Below are 22,722 nucleotides of genomic sequence, written 5' to 3' on the forward strand. Positions count from 1 at the left end.
GCAACAAAGCCTGCCGATAACAGTAGGTACCTGTCACACAAATAACTGGTGGGATGGAAGAGTCCTCTTGACGGGGCAGAGCAAGAAAAGATGGGACGTAACATGGGCGGCAGGCTCATGGGCTCTATGGAAGGAAAGGAACAGAAGGACCTTCACAAGAAAAAGAAAGACTGAGGTGATTCTGATTAATGAGTCATCAACGGACATACATAATTGGCTATTATTCAGTTAGATGCAAGAACGCCAGGAGAGGCATGGACATTCTGGGAGTTGTTTTTTTTTTTTTTTTTTTTTTTTTTAAGCTGGGCTTTTTAATAAGTAAGAGGATTGTAAATATTTTTCCGGCTACATGGATTACTTGATCCTTGTAGCCACAATGTACGACTTTCTTAGTATCAATCTATCTTAGTGGATCATTATCCACTAACCCTCAAAAAAAGCATAATATATTTTTAATGTCAAAAACTATGATGACCTGGCTGGATAATTATTGTACTGAGCCAAATAATAAAGACATTCATGTCATAAGAATCAAGTTTGTATTGTAATTACTTAAAAAAATATCTAGTTTTGAAATAAAATAGACGAAATAATAAAAACATAACTTATATATACAAGAGAATAATAAAATTTTAATTTGTATTTTATATTTTCATAACAATGAAATTTATAACATAGTAATTCCATACTTCCATCCTTTTATCAAATAATAAAAATAATAAAAATATAAGATTATTCTCCACCTGTTTTTCAAGAAAACCGGTGCAAATTGTTAGACATTTACTACTGATCCACGTAAAATATTGTTTTGTGTTTCATACTTTAGTCGTGCACACTTTATTTTGCAATTTGTTAAATTAACACAATATTATTTACCATTTGTTAATTATTTTTTATGCTAAAATATTTTATTTTAAGCCGTGGTATAATGAACGAATTTCAATTTTCAAATTATTTTAATATTGTTCACCAGTTTATAAAAAATAAACACTGTGATAAAATTATATGCTCCGGTTTTAATTTAATAACCGGTGTCAATTTGTTTGAAATGCGAAAAATTCCAATTCCTCTTTATTTCACTAGTGGAAAATATGGAATCAGGATCGGTTATATACACATATCAGTATCGGAATCCAACCGATCCTGTTGAAGGCGATACTGATACTATCAGGATCGGTTTTATATTTTTTAAAGAACCGATCCAAATAGAAACTATTAGGATCGGTTTTTTAACAAAACCGATCTTAATAGTTGTTATCTAGATCGGTTTTTGACTAAGAACCGATCCAGATACGTACTATCAAGATCGGTTTTTATAAAAAAACCGATCCTGATACAAATTTTTTTTTTTCAAAAAAATTTCTGCAAAAAAAAAAAAAAAAAAAAAAAAAAATCAAGGTCGGTTTTTAATAAAAAACCGATCCTAATAGTATTAGGATCGGTTTTTTATTAAAAACCGACCTTGATTTTTTTTTTTTTTTTTTTTTTTTTTTTTTTTTTTTTTTAAAAAAAATTGTATCAGGATCGGTTTTATTGCTAAAAACCGATCCTGATAGTACTATCAAGATCGGTTTTTATATAAAAACCGATCTTGATATTTTTTCCGAATTTTTTTTTAATTAAAAATTACATATCAAGATCGGTTTTTATATAAAAACCGATCTTGATAGTATTTTCGATTTTTTTTTTAAAATTACATATCTAGATCGGTTTTTGAATAAAAACCGATCTTGATACGTACTATCAAGATCGGTTTTTATATAAAACCGATCCTGATGTTTTATTGAGGCTAAAAAAAATATTTTTATTTATTTGACCAGCTTCCATATATATTTTGCTGGCCAGCATCCTAAATTTTTTTTTTTTGCACAGTAAGAAGCAATAATCAATTAAATATCATATACACATTCTAAATTAATTATCATACACATCTTAAACTATTACAAAAAATTCATGTACTTCATACAAAGTTTTGTGAAGCATTACATATTATAACAATAAATTTAAATCCAAAAAAAAAATTAATTAACAAACATACAAGTGACTAATTGGGCTATTTCTTCAATTAACACACATTTATGCAATATACACAATTATGCAATTAATGTAAAGCACAACAATAAAAAAATCAATAATTACCTCTTTTGCAATCACATCACTTGAGATTAAAAAAAATCCTAAAAACAAAAACAAAGGTAACAATTAGATAGAAAAACATTTTCCAATAAAAAATACAAAAAAATGTGTTTTAAAAGTATAATAATGAGAAAATTAGATAAAGCTAATACCATGATAGTTGATCGGCCGGATGATTAAGTAACTTGAGAGAGATGTCCTCAAAACTGTAAAACAATATACAAACACCATTAATTCATTTTTGAAACAATAAAAAAAATAAAAAATTGGCACAATTGAGCCGGAGGTGCGAGATGCTCGGATTTGAGAGGAAGAGACGGAGAAAAAGATAGAGAGACACACGGAGGAGAGAGAGAGACGGAGACAGAGAGAGAGAGTACTGAGGATTTGAGAGGGAGATACGGAGACAGAGACAGAGACGCTAAATTGAAAATGAGAGGCGCGAAATGAAAATAAGAAGAACCCTAGCTAAGCTGGTTATATAGAAAGTTATCATTAGGATCGGTTGTTTATAAAGAACCGATCCTAATAGTATCAGGATCGGTTTTTTATTATAAAAAACCGATCCTGATACAATTTTTTTTTTCAAAAAAATTTCTGCAAAAAAAAAAAAAAAAAAAAAAAAAAAAAAAAAAAAAAAAAATCAGGGTCGGTTTTTAATAAAAAACCGATCCTAATAGTATTAGGATCGGTTTTTTATTAAAAACCGACCCTGATTTTTTTTTTTTTTTTTTTTTTTTTTTTTTTTTTTTTTTTTTGCAGAAATTTTTTTGAAAAAAAAAAATTGTATCAGGATCGGTTTTATTGCTAAAAACCGATCCTGATAGTATCTGGATCGGTTTTTAGCAATAAAACCGATCCAGATAGTTTTTTTCTTTTATTTGGAAAATCTTTTCATATGGTTATGTTTAAATAAATATAAAAAATTACATATTAGAAATATAAGTTAATTATTTAATAAAAATTTTATTTAATTTTCAAATGACTTGTGCATATAATATATTTTCTTTTCATATGGTTATGCATCAATGACTTGTGCCATATAATATATTTTATTTTCCATTTCAACACTTAAATAAAATGAAGGAAGGGGATTTTTTTTTTTCAGCTATATGTTTAATTTGATTATCTTTAGATATATATTGTGGTATATGTATAATTACAATAATAATTTATGGAAGAAACTTTCTTATTAAAACAACAGTTATCGGGTTAATAAATTAACAATGGCTATTTATATGATTTTTATGTAGGAGATTCTCTCTGATTTATAACAATTGACGACCAATGTCAAATTCATTAATTTCTATGTATATTTTGACCGGTTTGAAATGATCAGATTTGCAACGACCAATATTGTTGCTCTTTATACTAGAATTGTTATTGGTCGTCAAAAGAACGACCAAAATGACTTTAAGATTCTCAAATATCATTAATAATAAGACAATAAACTTTTACATTTTTTTTAATTAATGTATATATATATATATGACAAATGATGTAAGCCTCATATACATATAGTGGTAAGTATAATATGAGTAAGGCTGGGGTGCTATGGATAGCATATAGGCCTCTATGCTACGGCTCAATATTCAAGTTTTTAAAATCCAAACGGTCGATCCGAACCGTTCATCTTATTCTCCATATTAATATCTGCTTGGAGACCAAATTTTATAATTTTCTGAATTTTTTTACTATTTATTAAGCCACTTTGAAAATCGCTAATCCAACGGTTTTACTGTTTTGTGCAGCCACCGTTGGATCAACAATTTTGTAAAATACTTAATAAATAGTAAAAAATTTCATAAAAATGTAAAATTTGGTCTCCAAGCAGATATTAATATGGAGAATAAGATGAACGGTTCGGATCGACCGTTTGGATTTTAAAATATGAAATATTGAGCCGTAGCATAGAGGCCTCTATGCTATCCATAGCACCCAGCCTTACTCGTATAATATATATGGTTCATCTCTCATGAGTCATGATTATTAGATACATGCATTAATTTTGGATTGAGAAAAAAAAATGCACGCTTTCTAAAATTTCTATTAAATAATTAACTTATATTTCTAATATGTAATTTTTTATATTTATTTAAACATAACCATATGAAAAGATTTTCCAAATAAAAGAAAAAAACTATCTGGATCGGTTTTATTGCTAAAAACCGATCCAGATACTATCAGGATCGGTTTTTAGCAATAAAACCGATCCTGATACAATTTTTTTTTTCAAAAAAAAAAAAAAAAAAAAAAAAAAAAAAAAAAAAAAAAAAAAAAATAGGGTCGGTTTTTAATAAAAAACCGACCCAGATTTTTTTTTTTTTTTGCAGAACCAATTTTGAAAAAAAAATTGTATCAGGATCGGTTTTATAAAAAAACCGATCCTGATAGTATCAGGATCAGTTGTTCTAAACAACCGATCCTAATAGTTTAACTATTAGGATCGGTTTTTTAGAACAACTGATCCTGATAGTATCAGGATCGGTTTTTTAGAACAACCGATCCTGATAGTTCACAAATTTGGATCGGTTGACTAAAAAACCCGATCTAACTAGTTTTTAGGATCGGTTTTGTTCAGAAAACCGATCCAGATAGGTATTAGTATCGGTTGTTTCATATAACCGATCCAGATAGGCCGATCCTGATTCATGTTTTTCCACTAGTGTTTTAGAGTAAAATCAAGAAAAGAGTAAAATAGTAAAATGAGGAGGGTGACTGTAATTTTTCATTTTATTCCCCGTCTCATTTCTTTCTCCTCCGACTCAGTTTCTTTCCTGCGCCAATGGAGAGTTCTGAAAATCAGCCGATCTCTTCTCTTCTCCTCAGCCGATCTCTTCCTGAGACCCCCAATTGAATTTCTGCGCCGATTGAGACTCTCCCCATGAAACTCGAATGGCACCGCCTACGACAGAGCACAGCACAGTCCAGGTTAGTGAGAATCGGAAAATTTTTCTTGGAATCGGCTCAACTCGGACAAAACTCGGTGTAACTCGGCTGACTCAGCCGGAAAATCGGAAAAACTCGCACAGGGGCGAGACTCGGGTAAAACTCGGCCCAGTCCTGTCCGATTCCGAGTTGACTCGGAATCAGTTGATTTCCGGAACCATGGTTGCAGGGATAAAATCCATCAGTTCTCTCTCTATCAGACTACCATGAACCAAGACAACCTATTAAAGCAAACATTAGCTCTGTTATACTTTACAAAGAAGAACTTACAAACAATCAAACCTAAAAGTTTCAGTAATTAAAAAATCAAATTTGTACCAGCAAAACTAAAATCTACAAGGAGGGCTACAAGTCATGTTCATGCATCCCTGATTCTTCTCTATTGGTCTTTTGCACTTTGAGCGGGGCCTTGAGTTTGCCAAAATCCTAAACGTCATATAACAAAGATTAACTATTAGTATTGAAAAAACAAATAAGGAAACAAAACAAATAAGGCAACGGAGATATCTCCATTCTATTTAATATATGAAATAAGGTGAAATAAGAAATAAGAAATTATGCCCAAACGGAGATATCTCCATCTAAAAGAGGTAGAGTCTGCTCAATCGAAGGACTGAATGTGAAATAAGGAAATAAATTGACCTTCAAAAAAAGAAATAAGGAAATAAACGGAGAGTTTGCTTGTTGACGAGCTACCTTTGATATGGAATCAAGGAGGCGACAACTTTAATTAGGTTATTTATAATTAGAATGGAGACAAATTTATAATTCTTGGATTTGTTTCATATAGGTTATTTATATTTGAATGCTGCCTCTGTACTCAATTTTATAATTCTATTAATCTCTGGTAATCTATAAATGATACAACTTTACTACATATGAAGGGCTACCAGGTTTTCTGGTATGTTATATTGGCAATACTAGATTTATGGAATAATTTTGATTGTTCATCTTCATTTCAAAATAATAGAGTTGGAAAAATAAAACTGTTTTTGCCTAGCTAGTATCATTTGAAGTCAAATTTTATATTGCTTTTATATTGCACATTTTTACTCTTTCTTTTTAACTCTTGTATTCAGATTTTAGTATTGAATTTATACAGGATTTATGTACCCTCGTTTAATTATCATACGAATCCCATTTACTCCGATTTTAATGGAGAAAAGGAGAGACACTTTATTTTGTTTTATAAGATATACTTTAGAATTGTGTGTTATATATATAGCAGGGTCTATATTTACTTTTAAGTAAACTTGTGCTGTTGTCTATGAGGAATTTAGATGGCCACCTTATCCGACAAATAAAACCCATTCCATGGGTAAGTATCAAGTAAAGTTAATGTAATACTAACAAGTTTATTTTAAGCACCAATAAGTGTTGCCTGTATCATTGAATTAGAGAATCTTATTATAGTGTCATGTTATTTGTGATTATAGTAAATACTAAGGATTTTTAAACTAGTACATTAATTTTATAAGTTTCTAAAAAAAAAAAAGAATTTTCAAATTCGTGGTACTTTTATAACTTTCAATACTTTTCATAATTGAATTAAATGTATTTTGTTGAATTAAAAATTACAAAAAATTACAACAAATTACAGGAAAAAAGTAAAATAAATTTATTTTAATCATAACTTAAATAACAAATTCTAACTTAAGCAATTACTTCAAAACGAAAACTAAATTTGCCCTACCCTATCTCCTGCCTATTCATTTTCGCAGACCAAATTTAAAATTGTGGTTGCAAAAATAGGAAAGAATATAAAAATAGTACAATGAAGCCTTGCCATAATTAATACAACTCAATTTAGGAGAGAAAAACGGAAATTAGAAAATAAATTCCGCTCTAAATATAAATAAGAAGGTCAGAGATTTTTAGGACAGAAAAAAAAAAAAAAAAACCCTATGCGCTGAGTCTCTGCACAGCATCTCTGTTGACTGCTAGCTGCTGCTTCTTGTTGGACTGCGGTAGGTTAGAAACCTAACTTATTTGTTTTGTGGTTTCCAAAATTAAAAATTAGGAATTAGAACTTTAGATTCAAAGTTTGATCTTAGCACCCTAATTGATTGGTACATTATATATGTGTTTGTTAGATCTGAATTTTTAGGTGTTCGAACTCTAATTGATTGGGAATTCAATTAGCCAATTAAGATTAAATCCATTATATCTGATAGCACATAAATACTTTAATTGTGAGTAATTAGTTCTTCAATCCTTCAATTAGGATATACAAATTAAGAATATGAGAATGGATAGGATTTTTTTTTTATTAGGTAAAAGAATATTTCTTTTTTGTAAAATTATGTTTGATTTACAATCATTAGCTAATGAGTTTTGAATCTGATTAGCTATTTGAATCCGTTTTGTTATTTTTTTCCCCGGAAATCCTGTATTCGCCCTAGGTCTCTCCGTTATTAGCCTATATGTATTTTCTGACAAAATATCTTATTTTCTACTTTGGTAAATGGTAATTAAAGTTAGTGTATACATGATAACTAATGTATGTCGTCCTTTTAATTGGAACAAAATTATATTACGGCCATTTTTTTTTCTTATTTGGGGAATTCTAGTTGACAAAGTTGGGAAGTTGGATCACGGTTGTACTTTTAATACTTAGGATATGTAACTTCTTTTTATAATTCTGATAGATTCATCTTAATTCTTGAAATTTGATAAACAATTAACTCTCCGGATGTGTTTGAATAAATGATTTTGTGTGAAGGTGAAAGATCAATGATGAATATGAAGGCACATGGTAGTGAGAACAATGACAACATTGGTAGGGTCTCTAATTTGCCTGATGATGTTCTCACACATATCCTATCTTTTCTTAGTACAAGAAATGCTGTGCAGACATGCATCTTGTCAAAAGGATGGTTAAACATGTGGACTTCTCTGCCAGATCTAAAATTTGACATTAAAGAGTTTGGATTGCCTGAGATTATTGATGATGAAGTGGATGTAGAATTATTTGTGACCAAATTCAAACTACTTGTGAAAAGTGTGTTGGAGAAACGACAGACATCCCGTGTTAACAGATTTGAACTTTATTTGGATTCTGTGATTTTTTGGCCTTGCAAAGCTGTTGCCGATTATATTGGTGATGTGATGATGTTGGCGCCTCGAGAGTGCTCAATTAAATTGCGTTCAAGGGAAAAGTTGAATTTAAACACCGATCTCATTTTCACTTGTGCATCACTAATATATCTCGAGCTATGTCTCTCCATAAAAGTATTGAATTTTGTAGCTATAAAACTCAATTCAGTAAACCTACCTTGCCTTAAAACCCTTAAACTTCATGGTATTTCAATGAGAGATGACTCTTTAAAGAAGCTTTTGTTAGGTTGTTTTGTGCTTGAAGAATTAGTGTTAGAAAATTTTAACATCGGCATCGTTGAAATATGTTCCAATACTTTGAAGAATTTGGTGCTTGGTAGTTATTGTTACGTAATGAGATTGCATATTTCCACACCAAATCTCCTATATTTGCATATTAATGTCATTTCTATGAGGGGAAATGTGTTGCTAAATATGCCATCACTAGTTGATGCTTCCATTCATATTCCTGGTTGGCATGATAAGAATAAGTATGTTACTAGGGGACTCAAGCTTATTCACGGCCTTTCAAATGTCAAAAGCTTACATCTTTATTTGAGTTGCTCTGAGGGAAAGGTACTTTCTCTTTTCAATTAATTTGAAACAAATACTCTTTGTTCTGATTTTTGATACTTCAGAATTAAACAAAACTTCACTTTATCAACTCCAACCATCGAATTTATAAGAATTTAAATCCTACTTTGTTATATGCACTCCAATGTCTATCCAACCTTGCATGGTAACCTAATTGTTTATTAGGGAATTTATTACCAACTTGCGAGGGCTTTTTACATGAAAAAAAAAGCATTGTTTCAAATTGATTGGTTCTAATGTTGTATGCCATAAATACACAATGATTAATGTTTTCAATTGTGATTCAGACATCCAGAATCCAAAATTCTTATTTATAATTAGCTTTTGTGATTTTCCTTTTTTTTCCTTTTCTCTAGAACATAGTTTTAATTTTACTTTTATGGAAAATAGGTAAAGAAGAAGGATTTTACTAGTTGCCCAGTCTTCCACCACTTAAAGTACTTGGAAATTGTGAGTTGGGGTTTGTATATTGGTTTTGATCTTGCATCATTTTTCCTCCATTCACCTAAACTACAGGTGCTCACCTTGACCAACATCCATGTAATCTCTCTCTCTCTCTCTCTCTTTTTCTGTCTTGGTAGTGCTACTAGTACTTACTATATTTCTGTGCCTCAATTAAGAGATGCACACAAAATCAAAGGCAATTAATGATATGTTTAAAAAAATCAAAATTTATCGAACAAAAAAAAAAGACAAGCTTCAAGTATTTATGGTCACTAGATAATTATATAGATGGACTAGATTAGGAAGTTAACAATATAACAAAGAACGGTTAATACCAGGTGTTATTCATAGTAATATCCTCAATTAAGCCCTTCTTGAAGGATATATGATCAATGAAACATATATAACTTGTTTTATTATTACAGAAAGAACGTGCCACGGAAATTTTAGATGAGGAGACAACTCTTGAGGGAGCAAGAGATGTATTAGTCCAGCGGGAGTTCCTGCAAACAGTTAGACTTGTAGGATTTAAAAATGATAATGGATTTGTTGATCTCCTAATCGACAAGTTGTTTGCTAATGTTAAGGTCATTGGTGGTATTTTTATTGAAGATCTAGAAGGTGGTTATTATTAATGGTAACTTGGGGGAGATTTCATATATGAGTCAGTTGTATAATATCATCTAATATGTAATATGTAATATTGCCACGATCCATAAATTTTGTGGATCCAATTTAGTTTTGTAATTCTTAGAAGAGCTACCATATTTTAGTCAAAGTAAAATGTAGAAGGCCCTTAGTAAATTTTGTGGATAACAAGAATCTTTAGGAAATCCATTATTCTTCTTCTCTCCAGCACGAACCGTTAATAATGCTTATTTATAAAATTATAAATAAAATTAAATAAGGAATCACTAATAATATTAATGGTTCGTGAATATAAACTAACCACTAATTGTATTAGATATTCATACCGAATATTGATTTGGGCCATACTATTTGTACAATATTTCAAAGCGATTGTTAGCAGGCTTTTTAATATTAATTGTTAGTCGCCTATGGAAACAATGATGAAATTTTGGGTCCTTAATGGGCATCGCTTGTGAGAATAAAGCCCGGCCCGGCAGTATTTATTTATTTATTTTTTTCTGCACAGAGAAAAAAAAACCCAAGGTGGTGCGCATACTGGGTATGCACACACATCAAAATTGATGCGCAGACTCAGTCTACGCACTTGTTAAATTTTGAATTTTTCCTAAAACGATGGTAAGATATGAATTTTTAAAGTTTAGGGTGGTAACTAAAAATAATTTCCTTTCATTTTTAAAGTTGTGTTGTGTTTTTTTTTCTCTTCTTCTTTTTCTTTTTCCTTTCATTTTTGCTTTCATTTTTTAGAGGAGAATTTCTCTCTTTTGTTTGGCAAAAATCCTTTGTAAATATCTCTTTTTATTAATACCAATCAAGCTGTTGGCGGTACTTCACCGCCAACCATCAAAAAAAAACTAAAAATAATTTCGGCAACTGATCTAAGATATGTCGTTGTCGCCAATTGGGCTGAAATCTTATAAATTCTTAACAGGCCCAATTCCTACAAGGGACTAGTCGTACAGCTGTGTTGAACAGTACACTTTAATTATTTGAACAGGTCTAATACTTTCCACGACAATCATGCATTGAACAGTACACTCTAATTATTTGAACAGGATAAAAATCTTAAATTAAAGATTGTACAGCTGTGTTGCAGAGAGAAAATAGTTTTGATCGTGATTGCATTTATGACCCACAAAATGAATGGAGGAAAATGAGGAAAGGTGGGACAGACAGGAATCGAAATTATTTTTTCATTAAATCCTGTATTTTTCTAAGTCGTGTATTTCATTCATGTTCTCCGTAAAATGAAAATTATATTATATATTAACATGCATTTTGTCATCACCTTATAAAATTTCACTCGAAAATTGTCTGGATGATATCATTGGATTAAAAAGATTAATTATACCGTAATATATACACAAAAGGTCTCATAATATAACCTCCAACCTTTATTCAAAACAAAAGATCTCATGATATTAAATTGATTTTTTTCACAATGAATTATGTTTTCTTTATATCTTTCAAAATATTAAAGTTAATAATATTTCTTTGTTTACAAAGATATTTTTTTTTTTAATGAAACTGAGTATAATTTCATTAAAGAAATTCAGAAGACAGATATCTTACTTAAAAAATTGCATGTATTTTCTACATATCAAATACACAAGAATTTAGAAAAAAAAAAAAAAAAAAGTGTTATAAAAGTTCCAAGTCAATCTGCTACTCTATAGCTGATTTTTGTCCCCTCTGAAACTTTGTAATTTGTAAAATATATCAGCAGAACAATTATCTAACTTCAAACATTAATTATTAGTTTCATAATTTGACAGAAAAAAAACATGTCGGGTAGCATTTGTCCTTTTCCAGCAACAAGGTATCTGTATGCATGTCTTGTGAAGGGTAGATCTGCACCTATTGATGCCAAGTTCCCAACTACAAGAATAATAGTTATGCTAGAAATGGTCGACCGTAATTATGTTACATCAATCTATTTTGAATTCAGATCCGGTGTAATACAAGTAGAATGAGTTCCGTGCGCGCAATATGAGTAGAATGAGATCTGAGACGTCAGTTATAAATTGCACGAATCTAAAAATGGAGTCCCTATATCTACATAGGCACCGAATTCCAATCGTTCAGTTGGGAGTTCATTGGAGCTCAATCAGATACCTGAGAGGATACTTATATTCTACAACTTACCTTATCAATTATGCTGAGAGTAAGCAATTAATAATGATATTGACATTGTTGTTTTGTTTTCATGCAGCGTACAAGTTATATATATTTATTTTTCATTTTTTCTTTATTCGTCGTACGATCCATGAAGCCAAATTATATATTTTGAACATGGGAATATGTGATTCAGATTTTTTGTATTTGTACGGAAATATAAGTGCTTGTAGTATAATGTAATTATGTATTAAAAATTATTTCTATCAGAAATTGAATTAAAACTTTAATTTGAAGGAGATTGTGTGACTAAAATATATACTTGCGGACTTAAAATAAATTAAATTGGCGTGTTTTATTAAGTTGAATAAAATATGCATTGTAGAGTTGAAAAACGGACCACAAAAAATTTAATATTTAGAAGTTGGAAAACGTGACAAGGCTATTTTTTTTTTTAAAAAGAAAAAAAAAGATAAGCACTTTTACGGAAAAAATAAGATAGAAAGAAAAATACGACTAAAGGAATTAGTTCTCATTATATATCAATGTATGGTTTGGTGTCAAACTTGATAAAAATTGACTAATTCAATGATTAATGGGTACATGTAGACCATCCACCTTTCCAAACTAATAGGATTACAAAACAAAACAACTAAACATAACCGTTTAATTTTTCCCATGGATCCTCTCCTCTTCTCCGTTGGAATCATGGGTTACATCTCTCTCTCTCTCTCTCTCTCTCTCTCTCTCTCTTATAGGTCACCATTATACAAGTAAATAACCTCTTTTTTCTATCTATATAATGCAGGAAATGTCATCTCAATTCTTATGTTTGCCTCACCTATGTAAGCTATACACTCAAACTGTAATCTGTCTGATAATATATCATGTATATGATTTTCTTTTTGTTTAAGGAAAAAAGCAAAAGCAGATATATATAGCATCATTAGGTAATATAATATATATCAAAATTGTGTGGCAGTAAAACCTTTTGGAGGATTACTAGGAGCAAATCAACCGAAGATTTCGAGCCAACACCATATGCCGTGACCCTTTTGAGTTCATTGCTTTGGGTCTACTATGGTGTAACAAAACCCGATGCTTATCTCGTTGCAACGGTTAATGGTGTAGGTATTGTGCTAGAGGCAATTTATGTGGTTCTGTTTCTTGTATTCGCCAAACCTTCTCAAAGAGTAAGCTAATTATTTCTAGTTATATATATAGTACCTTTTTTTTTATTTCAATATATGACTTTTGCTGGGTTTCTTTAACTGTATTTGTTTAATATATTCTTTATTGGAGCGTAATAAATATATACTTACAAATAACAATCTTGTCGAAACTATGTAATGTCCTATATATAGTTTGAACTTTCTTATAGAAAACAGAGATATATTGAAGTCTCTACCTATAATTTCCCCCTATTTTTATAGTACATCCACATAAATATCACTAATTAATTAATACTTCACATATATATTTTAAACCTGTTCTCTCTTTTTGTTGGTGTTTCACTTTGTTGTGTATCAAAACGCTTCCCTTTTCCTTTTTTTTTTTTTGATATAAAATTTTAAAATTCAGGTAAGGACGGCTCTTTTGGTGTTGATATTAGATGTGGGAGTGTTTGGAGCAGTTTTCTTGTTCACAAGGTTTGCTATTGAGGATGAAAGCTTGAAGATAGTTGCAATTGGAACAATAGGTGCATTCCTTAATGTAATCATGTATGGCTCCCCTCTTGCTGTTGTGGTACGTTTCTCTGCATATTTTTTTTTTTTAATTTGATAATTTAGTCTTTTATATTATATCTAAGATATTAATTAATTATTTAATGTTTGTTTAGATCCAATATATATATATATATATATATATATATATATTTATTGATTTGATCACATATTTTCCTGAATTAATGGGTACCCACTATCTTTGTTGAATTGGCTATAGCATCTTTAATTTGATATATAAAGTTTTTATATAATCTTTCATATCCTAGTTAGCTATTAATTATTTGGTGTTGTTAATTTGTATATCCACTATATATCCACTTCAAAATCAACATTGAAAACTGAAATTAATTAGTGCAAATTAAGATAAACACAATATATGATATTAATTCAATGACTAGCTATGCGTGTGTGCACATACATTTGTATGGCTGTGCTTCTTCAACGTATTGCAACTACCCAACTGTCAATTTATTCCCCACGTGATTTGGCTTCTAAAGAATCACCTTAATTAATTGATTAAAAAATAACTACATAATTAGCAAAAGAGTTTCCTTGATTGTAAATATAGTGGGCTTGAGTAATTAATTATATATGGTTTATTAAGAGGCACTGAATTCTAAAAGAATTTTCTCATTCAAAGATTATTACAAGAAGTAATATTTATTCATGCATTTACGCAAGAGAGAACAACATATCTGGCAATCCAACTTGGAAAACTAGCGACCCATGGATTACTTGGTCAATGTAAATAATGTTGCCAAGTTATCATGAAATTAATGTTCCTAAATATCCCCAACAGGAGAGTTTTAATACATTATGTTTTCATGACTCATTATACCTTAAATTTATATCTTCATTTTCAAAGTTTAAATTGTCGATCGGAATCACTTAACATGATATCCATATTAAAATATGATTGGAGATGAAATTTTATAACTTTTAGAGATTTGAATGTATGTCTTCAATATGCAACTACCTACCTGTCTCTTTATTGCCCACGTGATTTGAATGTATGCCTTCAGATATTGAAGGGGTGCGATAATAAACGGATGGTCCGGATTAATTTCAGTGGGTCCAAATCAATCGGTTGCTTATAAATTATAGGTGGTATGTTTTGAGATTCGTACCATATTTCAGTGGGTCCAAATCTATTTATTGCACCTCACCACGTAATTTGGCTCCATATATATAATTGACTTATTTAAACAAACGCCTTAATTGATTAAAAAATAGCAGAGAATTAGCAAAACAGTTTCAAGTTTGTCCGTTCTAGTATTATGAAAACCAGATCGGACCGGTCTGTCGAACTGAAAAAATCCGGATCCAAAATATAATTCGTTCAGACTTTAAAATATTATTTCGCCTACTGAACCGGTTTTTATAAATAACTTTTTTTTATATATAAAAATTTGCCAACTCGTTTTTGTAGAAAAACGGTTTTTAAACTAAAATTGTGATAGCATGATAGGGATTGGCTAACCAGGTGACCACAAATCAATAAACAGATAAAATATTTTAAATATTTTAAACAGATAAAATATTTTAAATATTTTAAACAGATAAAATATTTTAAATATTGTCTTATGATTTTTTTTTTAATTTGTATTACGAAATTTACACGTAAGACCTAAAATATTTTAAATATTTAAAAATATAATTATACATAATATAAATAATTGTGTCCAAAATTCAAAAAATTTATAAATTTTTATTAAGGACATTATTTATAATTATTGCAGAAAATTCTCTTGATAGTTATGAAATAAAATGAAAAGATTAGTCGTTATATTTTTCTCCCATAAAAAATATTCAGACAAAAATATATAATTCTTTAATAAAATAAGTATTTTCATTTTATTTTGATGTTACATTTTAAAATATAACCATAAGTTTTGTCTTATATTGGATTATTAAATATTTGTGCAAATTTTTACAATATGATGCCGTATAAATTTCACTAGTGATTTATAAAAAAAATGATTAATGTATAACAATACTCAAATTCAAAGGTTTAAATAGCATTTATCGCGTCATAGCAGAACAGCAAAAAAAATGATGTTATCGCCATGTTGCAATTGACCTTATTTTAATAAATTAACAATTGAACTGATTGATCCGGCGGTCCAATCAGTAAATTGTTAACCTTAAACTTTATCGAATTAATGTCTGGTTCATTTTTGATAACATTATTTCGTTCAAAATTTTTTATTTTTCCCAAATTGTAAATGTAACTTTCAAGACTTCAGGAAGTATTGCTAAAAGAATATTCTCAATTTATTATTATATATCATAGAAAATAATCATTAACGCAAGAGGGAACAACACACATCTGGCAAACCAATTACGCAACTTGGAAAGCTACCCATGGATTACTTGGTCAAAGTAGTTAATGTTGCCAAGTTTTCATGAAATTTACGTTCCCAAATATGAAATATACCAATTTAATATGAAATTACTTCTTAATTATGTTCCAATTTTGAAAACAATAATAAACTAAAATTAAAAACAAAATTAGTAGCTTAATTTGAACATAGTCACAAAAATATATGATCATTTGATTCTTATTTTTAAAAGTGTTGAACAATTTATTTAAAAAAAAATACTATTATTGTAGATACTGAACTGGTTTTTTTTAATATTTTTTTCTTTTAAACATCATTGCACTTCCATACCATCGGTAAACATGTTTTAAGAATTGTGTGTGTATATAGAGGAGGGATACGATTACTATAATTTTGAGTTACCACAAAGTTACCATAATCATTTTCTACATTTTCAAACATGATCTCCACAATAAAATGTGCTTCCTGATCAAATTTTACATTTTTTTTAATTATTTTTACTATTTATTAAGATGGGTACAAAATTAAATGGTCTGAATTTGACTATTTTTTGTAAAATACTTAATAAATAGAAAAATAACTCAAAAAAATGTAAAATTTCAATAGTAGAGATCATGTTGAACGGTTAGGATCGACAATTTGAACTTGGAAAATCTATAAAATGGTTGTGGTAATCAGATCCCTCCTCATATATATATATAGAGTTAGGCTGGGGTGCTATGGATAGCATAGAGGCATCTATCCTACGGCTCAATATTCGAGTTTTCAAAATCCAAACGATCGATCCGAACCGTTCATCTTATTCTCCATATTAATATCTGCTTGGAGACCAAATTTTACATTTTTCTGAATTTTTTTACTATTTATGAAGTATTTTACAAAATTGTTGATCCAACGGTGACTGAAACAAAACAGTAAAACCGTTGGATTAGCGATTTTCAAAGTGGTTTAATAAATAGTAAAAAAATTCAGAAAATTATAAAATTTGGTCTCCAAGCAGAGATTAATATGGAGAATAAGATGAACGGTTCGGATCGACCGTTTGGATTTTGAAAACTCGAATATTGAGCCGTAGCACGGGAGGCCACTATGCTATCCATAGCACCCCAGCCTAACTCTATATATATATATATATATATATAGAGGTGGGCTACGGTGAGTTGCGAAGTAAAACGCATTTCTACTTCACGCCGTATTTTTATTTTGAAAGTCCAAATGACCGATCCAAACCGTTAGATGTTTAATCCATATTGAAATGTGCTTGGAGACCAAATTTTACATTTTTTTGGAATTTTTTTACTATTTATTAAGCATTTTTGAAAATTGCTGTTTTACTGTGAACAGTAAAAAGCAGAAAAATTTTCTGGACCATCAGATCAGCGACTTTCAAAATTGCTTAATAAATAGTAAAAAAATTCAAAAAAATGTAAAATTTGGTCTCCAAGCACATTTCAATATGGAGAACAAGATGAACGGTTCAGATCGACGTTTTGAACTTTAAAATCACAAAATATGAGCGTGAAGTAAAATAGTCGCTTTACTTCGCAACTCACCGTAGCCTAACTCATATATATGAGTTAGGCTGGGGTGCTATGGATAGCATAGAGGCATCTATGCTACGGCTCAATATTCGAGTTTTCAAAATCCAAACGGTCGATCCTAACCGTTCATCTTATTCTCCATATTAATATTTGCTTGGAGACCAAATTTTACATTTTTCTGAATTTTTTTACTATTTATTAAGTATTTTACAAAATTGTTGATCCAACGGTGACTGCACAAAACAGTAAAACCGTTGGATTAGCGATTTTCAAAGTGGCTTAATAAATAGTAAAAAAATTCAGAAAATTATAAAATTTGGTCTCCAAGCAGATATTAATATGGAGAATAAGATGAACGGTTCGGATTGACCGTTTGGATTTTGAAAACTCGAATATTGAGCCGTAGCACGGGAGGCCACTATGCTATCCATAGCACCCCAGCCTAACTCCATATATATATATATAGAGAGAGAGAGAGAGAGAGAGATGGGCTATGGTGCATTGCAATGCATGGAGGGGTTTGTGCATTGGACCATAAATCTAAAATTCAAAATCCAAATGGCCGATCCAAACCGTTCATCTTGTTCTCCATATTAATATGTACTTGGAGACCAAATTGTACATTTTTCTGAATTTTTTTACTATTTATTAAGTATTTTACAAAATTGTTGATCCAACGGTGGCTGCTGATTTTACTGTTTTGTTAAGCCACCGTTGGATCAACAATTTTGTAAAATACTTAATAAATAGTAAAAAAATTTAGAAAAATGTAAAATTTGGTCTCCAAGCACATATTAATATGGAGAACAAGATGAACGGTTTGGATCGACCATTTGGACTTTGAATTTTAGATTTATGGTCCAATGCACAAACCCCTCTATACATTGCAATGCACCATAGCCCATCTATATATATATATATATATATATATATATATATATATATATAATGGCTAAGCTCAAAACGTTTTTCCTGGCCCAGGAATAAACGACTCGGTTTTTTAATTTTCAAAGTCCAAATAGTTGATCGAAACCGTTAGATGTTTAATCTATATTAAAATGTGCTTGGATACCAAATTTTTTATTTTTTGAAAATTTTCTACTATTTATTAAGATGGTTTGAAAATCACTGTTTTTATTAAAATTCTAGACCATTAAAAAACATCGACTTTCAAACCATCCTCATAAATAGTAAAAAAAATTCCAAAAAATGTAAAATTTGGTCTCCAAGTACATTTTAATATAGATTAAACATCTAACGGTTTGGATCGACTGTTTGGACTTTGAAAATTGAAAAACCGAGTCGTTTGTTCCTGGAACTAGAAAAAAACGTTTTGAGCTTAGTCATTCTCTCTCTATATATTAAAAAAACAAAAACAAAAACAATTTAAAAAAATAGCCAAGTATTTACAAGAACAATATTTTTATTAGGAGTACGCATAACTAATTTCATATTAAAAACGCACTATCATCGAATCATTTTTCATTATTATATATTAAAAGCAACTAACTTACTGTTAAAAGACAACTAGTTAAGTATTTAATTATATGTGCATTATATATTATAAAATAGTACAGGTATTAAATGCTTCCAAAATATGATATTAAGGTGTACACCTAAGAATGGACCCCAACTATACATAGAGTCAACTAATTGAAATCTGACAATATATACACGTTGACATTGAGTAGCGCCTATGCTGAAAATTAATCTTGTTATGTAAATATGATTGCTTGTACGCAAGCTGATCCAAATTTCAACGGTATAAGCTAAGGATAAACATATTTAAGATAGAGGTTACAGAATAGAAAATTAAAATTCAATGGCTGTTTATTACTTATTAGAACTTATAAGCAACAGATGGATAGTATTTCTTTAGTCGTTGCGTATGCATCTATATTTCTTTATTATATATATTTAATTGGTTACAAGGAAATATTTTTGTTGCGTACGTACTATCCTTAATTCGATCCCTACCAAGGCTTCTATTTAAAATTTCTGCATATTTTTAAATATAGAAAATTCTAGCTTCTATTTAAGTTATATAGGAAATTCTACCTTTTATTCAAATTATATAGAAAATTCTAGCTTCTATTTAACTTATATAGAAAATTCTAGATTCTATGCAGCCGTGCTTTTCATTAATCAAATATAATAGAGCATAATTGACAGATTTGATTGTCGCTTATTCCTTGATATATATAACAGAGTTGGGAAGTAAATAAGTTGTTTTACTTTTCATTCTTATCTCTATATATAAAGTTCAAATAGTTAATAAGAACTTCACAACATGATCTTCATATTGATATGTGCTTGGAAACCAGATTTTTCATTTGTTTGGAAAAGGTTTATTATTTTTTAAAAATGTTGAAAATCATTGTTTTTATGATTTTTTTTATTTAATGAAAAAAATTCACAAAAACAAACATTTTGAAACATTCTAAGAAATTAATTAGCAAAAATTTTCCAAAAAATGTAAAATTTGGTCTCCAACAATACGTTAATATGAATATAAAAGGTTCGAATCAACAACTTGCATTTCATAAATGAAGATATGAGCAGAAAGTAAAATAAATCTTTAATTTCCAAAACATGATAACAACACTATATGTATTTGAAATTTCTTATTGTTGAGTTTAATTACTTTTTCATGGATGACAAATAAACTTCTAAAATTGATTCAAATTTGAGGCAAATCCTATCAAAATTAAATGATAAAGAACACAGTTATAATTTTATGAATAGTATTTTTAAGATATCACATTGATGTGCAACAAAAAATTTAATTTATGTTAGAATTATTCTTTAAATATAACTTAGCATATTCCTCTGTACATCATTATCTTTCGAGAAATTAAAAAAGAAATTCATAATTCATTCCCTTAAATAAATCAGATATTATTGAATAACAATTCAGTGACTAGCAATCGGGTAATTAATCAACTGTTTTTTCTGGTCTTAATTATCTTCAAAACCAACAATTTAATTGTAACAAAATGCTTTATGATAAAAATAAATGCTTAATTTATTGGATTACATATCTAGTAATGAACCATCATCAGTTAATTAGCTCACTTTTATAATGTATTAGAGTAATTATATAGTGCTAAACCAATACTAATTATGATGATTTATCTAACATTTGATTAAATATGCAGAGAACAGTGATAAGTACAAACAGTGTGGAGTTCATGCCCTTCCTTCTCTCTTTATTTCTCTTCTTGAATGGTGGCATCTGGACTGCATATGCTATTCTTGCCAGAGATGTTTTCCTTGGTGTAAGTACCAGCATTTTTGCATTAAATCCTGCTCATATGATGAAACTATAAATAGGATAAATTACATTAATTTACATCCTCCTATTATATTAATTATAATTGTGGCCAACCATGTTAGAATTGAAGTATATATACCAGTAGATTTGTTCTTTACCCAACATATAATTAGCTGAGTACAATATATTTGGGTTCCACAATCATTAATTAGTAATGTCGATAGTAAGGTTTAAAGTATATGCTATATGAGGAGGATTCAAATGCACCCAAATTTTTGTGCATCCAAATGCACCCTATCTTTTAAATTTTTTTTCTCCGTTTTCAAAGTCCAAATAGTCAATCCGAACCGTTAGAAGCAATCTATATATTAAGATGTGCTTGGAGACCAAATTTTACATTTTTTGGAATTTTTTTACTATTTATTAAACAACTTTGAAAATTGCTGATCCAATGGTCCAGAAAATGTAAAATCAGCTATTTTCAAAGTGGCTTAATAAATAGTAAAAAAATTCCAAAAAATATAAAATTTGGTCTCCAAGCACATGTTAATATATAGATCGCATCTAACGGTTCGGATTGACTATTCGGACTTTGAAAACCGAGAAAAAGAATTTGAAAGATAGGATGCATTTGCACAAAAATTTGGGTGCATTTGAACCCTCCTCATGCTATATATAGTTGATGTATATTATTTCTGATCAGATTGCACCAACTTTATATCAGTCCTATCTAAATGACCTAACCAAATTTTAAGTTTACTTTTCCAAAGTAAGGGGCTATATTTGACACACTTAATTAAAAATTGTATATTTTCATTTCTAATTGAGCTACCAATAAATTTTATGACTGTAGATTCCAAACGGAATAGGCTTCTTCTTAGGATTCATTCAACTGGTGATTTATATGATGTACATGAATAGTACAGCATCTAGAAATTTGGACGAGATAATTCAAGAAAATCAACAGTATTTAATTCAGGCCAATTATGAAAGAAATAGAAGCATCTAACAAAGTTTTGTAAGAGGAAAAGGTTCAGATTGGAATGTATATATAATGCAATCATGTATTTATTTATTTGTACATTCGTTTCATTAATTATTTTGCTAATGATTGAGCGTTTCTTTTAATTCACATATGATGTAAAACATTGATCAGTATCAATATGAGATGGAATAAAATATGCACTTGTTCTTTCTTTTCTTATTCTAATGGATTTATAGAAAGAATGAGTTTTATTTTATAAGAGTCTAAGAAGGGGCGGGCCCAGGAATTTTGTGTGTGTGTGTTGTGGCCGGGGAGGGGCGTGGGGGGGGGGGGGGCGGGGTTGGGTTTAAAAAATATTGAATCGTTTTTAACTCTAAATTTAATCCGAATTACAAATCAAACATACAGATCTGGGGGGAGGTTTCAACTAAGGGGCGGGACCCTTGAGTCTAAGAAGCCAGTGATCTCTCAAGCTTTTGTCAACCCTTATTTTCTGAAAAACACAATTGGTTTTAAATAATATTACAGACTCTATTGCAGACAATACAAGTTTATAGAAGTTCTAAACACACCACCTAAGTACTTATTTTGTAATAAAGAAATTTAATACATTAAAAGTCAGTACATTTAGAAATTATTAAAAATTCTATAAAATGATGAAATATTCGCATAAAACTTATTTACAAATGAAAGAAATTATGAACAATTCAAGCTAAAAAAAAATTGAATTCCAGCAGCAGTAATGACAACATTGAATGGGTTTAATTGGGTTATTTCGAATGATGCCATAATTAATTCAAACCCCTGGATTTGGGCTTGGGCTATATTAACTTATTATTATTACTTCCATTTACTTTTTGTTTGGGCTGTA

General features: G+C 29.5%; 2 protein-coding genes across 2 annotated transcripts; both read left to right on the forward strand.

The window, feature by feature from the left end:
• The first annotated feature begins 7,821 nt into the window (after nt 1–7,821).
• Nucleotides 7,822–8,778, forward strand: LOC144553737 (F-box/LRR-repeat protein At4g14103-like). The gene has a single exon (XM_078301941.1). The coding sequence runs from the start codon at nt 7,822–7,824 to the stop codon at nt 8,776–8,778; it is 957 nt and encodes a 318-aa protein (XP_078158067.1).
• A 3,849-nt stretch (nt 8,779–12,627) lies between these two features.
• On the forward strand, nt 12,628–22,061 carry LOC144554533 (bidirectional sugar transporter SWEET16-like). The gene is made up of 6 exons (XM_078302851.1): nt 12,628–12,694; nt 12,791–12,827; nt 12,965–13,175; nt 13,564–13,728; nt 20,751–20,870; nt 21,720–22,061. Exons 1-6 carry the CDS (start codon nt 12,661–12,663, stop codon nt 21,873–21,875), a joined length of 723 nt encoding a protein of 240 aa, XP_078158977.1. The 5' UTR covers nt 12,628–12,660; the 3' UTR covers nt 21,876–22,061.
• Nucleotides 22,062–22,722: the final 661 nt, after the last annotated feature.

Source organism: Carex rostrata, chromosome 5 (genome assembly GCF_964058835.1).
Source record: "Carex rostrata chromosome 5, lpCarRost1.2, whole genome shotgun sequence".
In the NCBI taxonomy this organism is placed as follows: Eukaryota; Viridiplantae; Streptophyta; class Magnoliopsida; order Poales; family Cyperaceae; genus Carex; species Carex rostrata.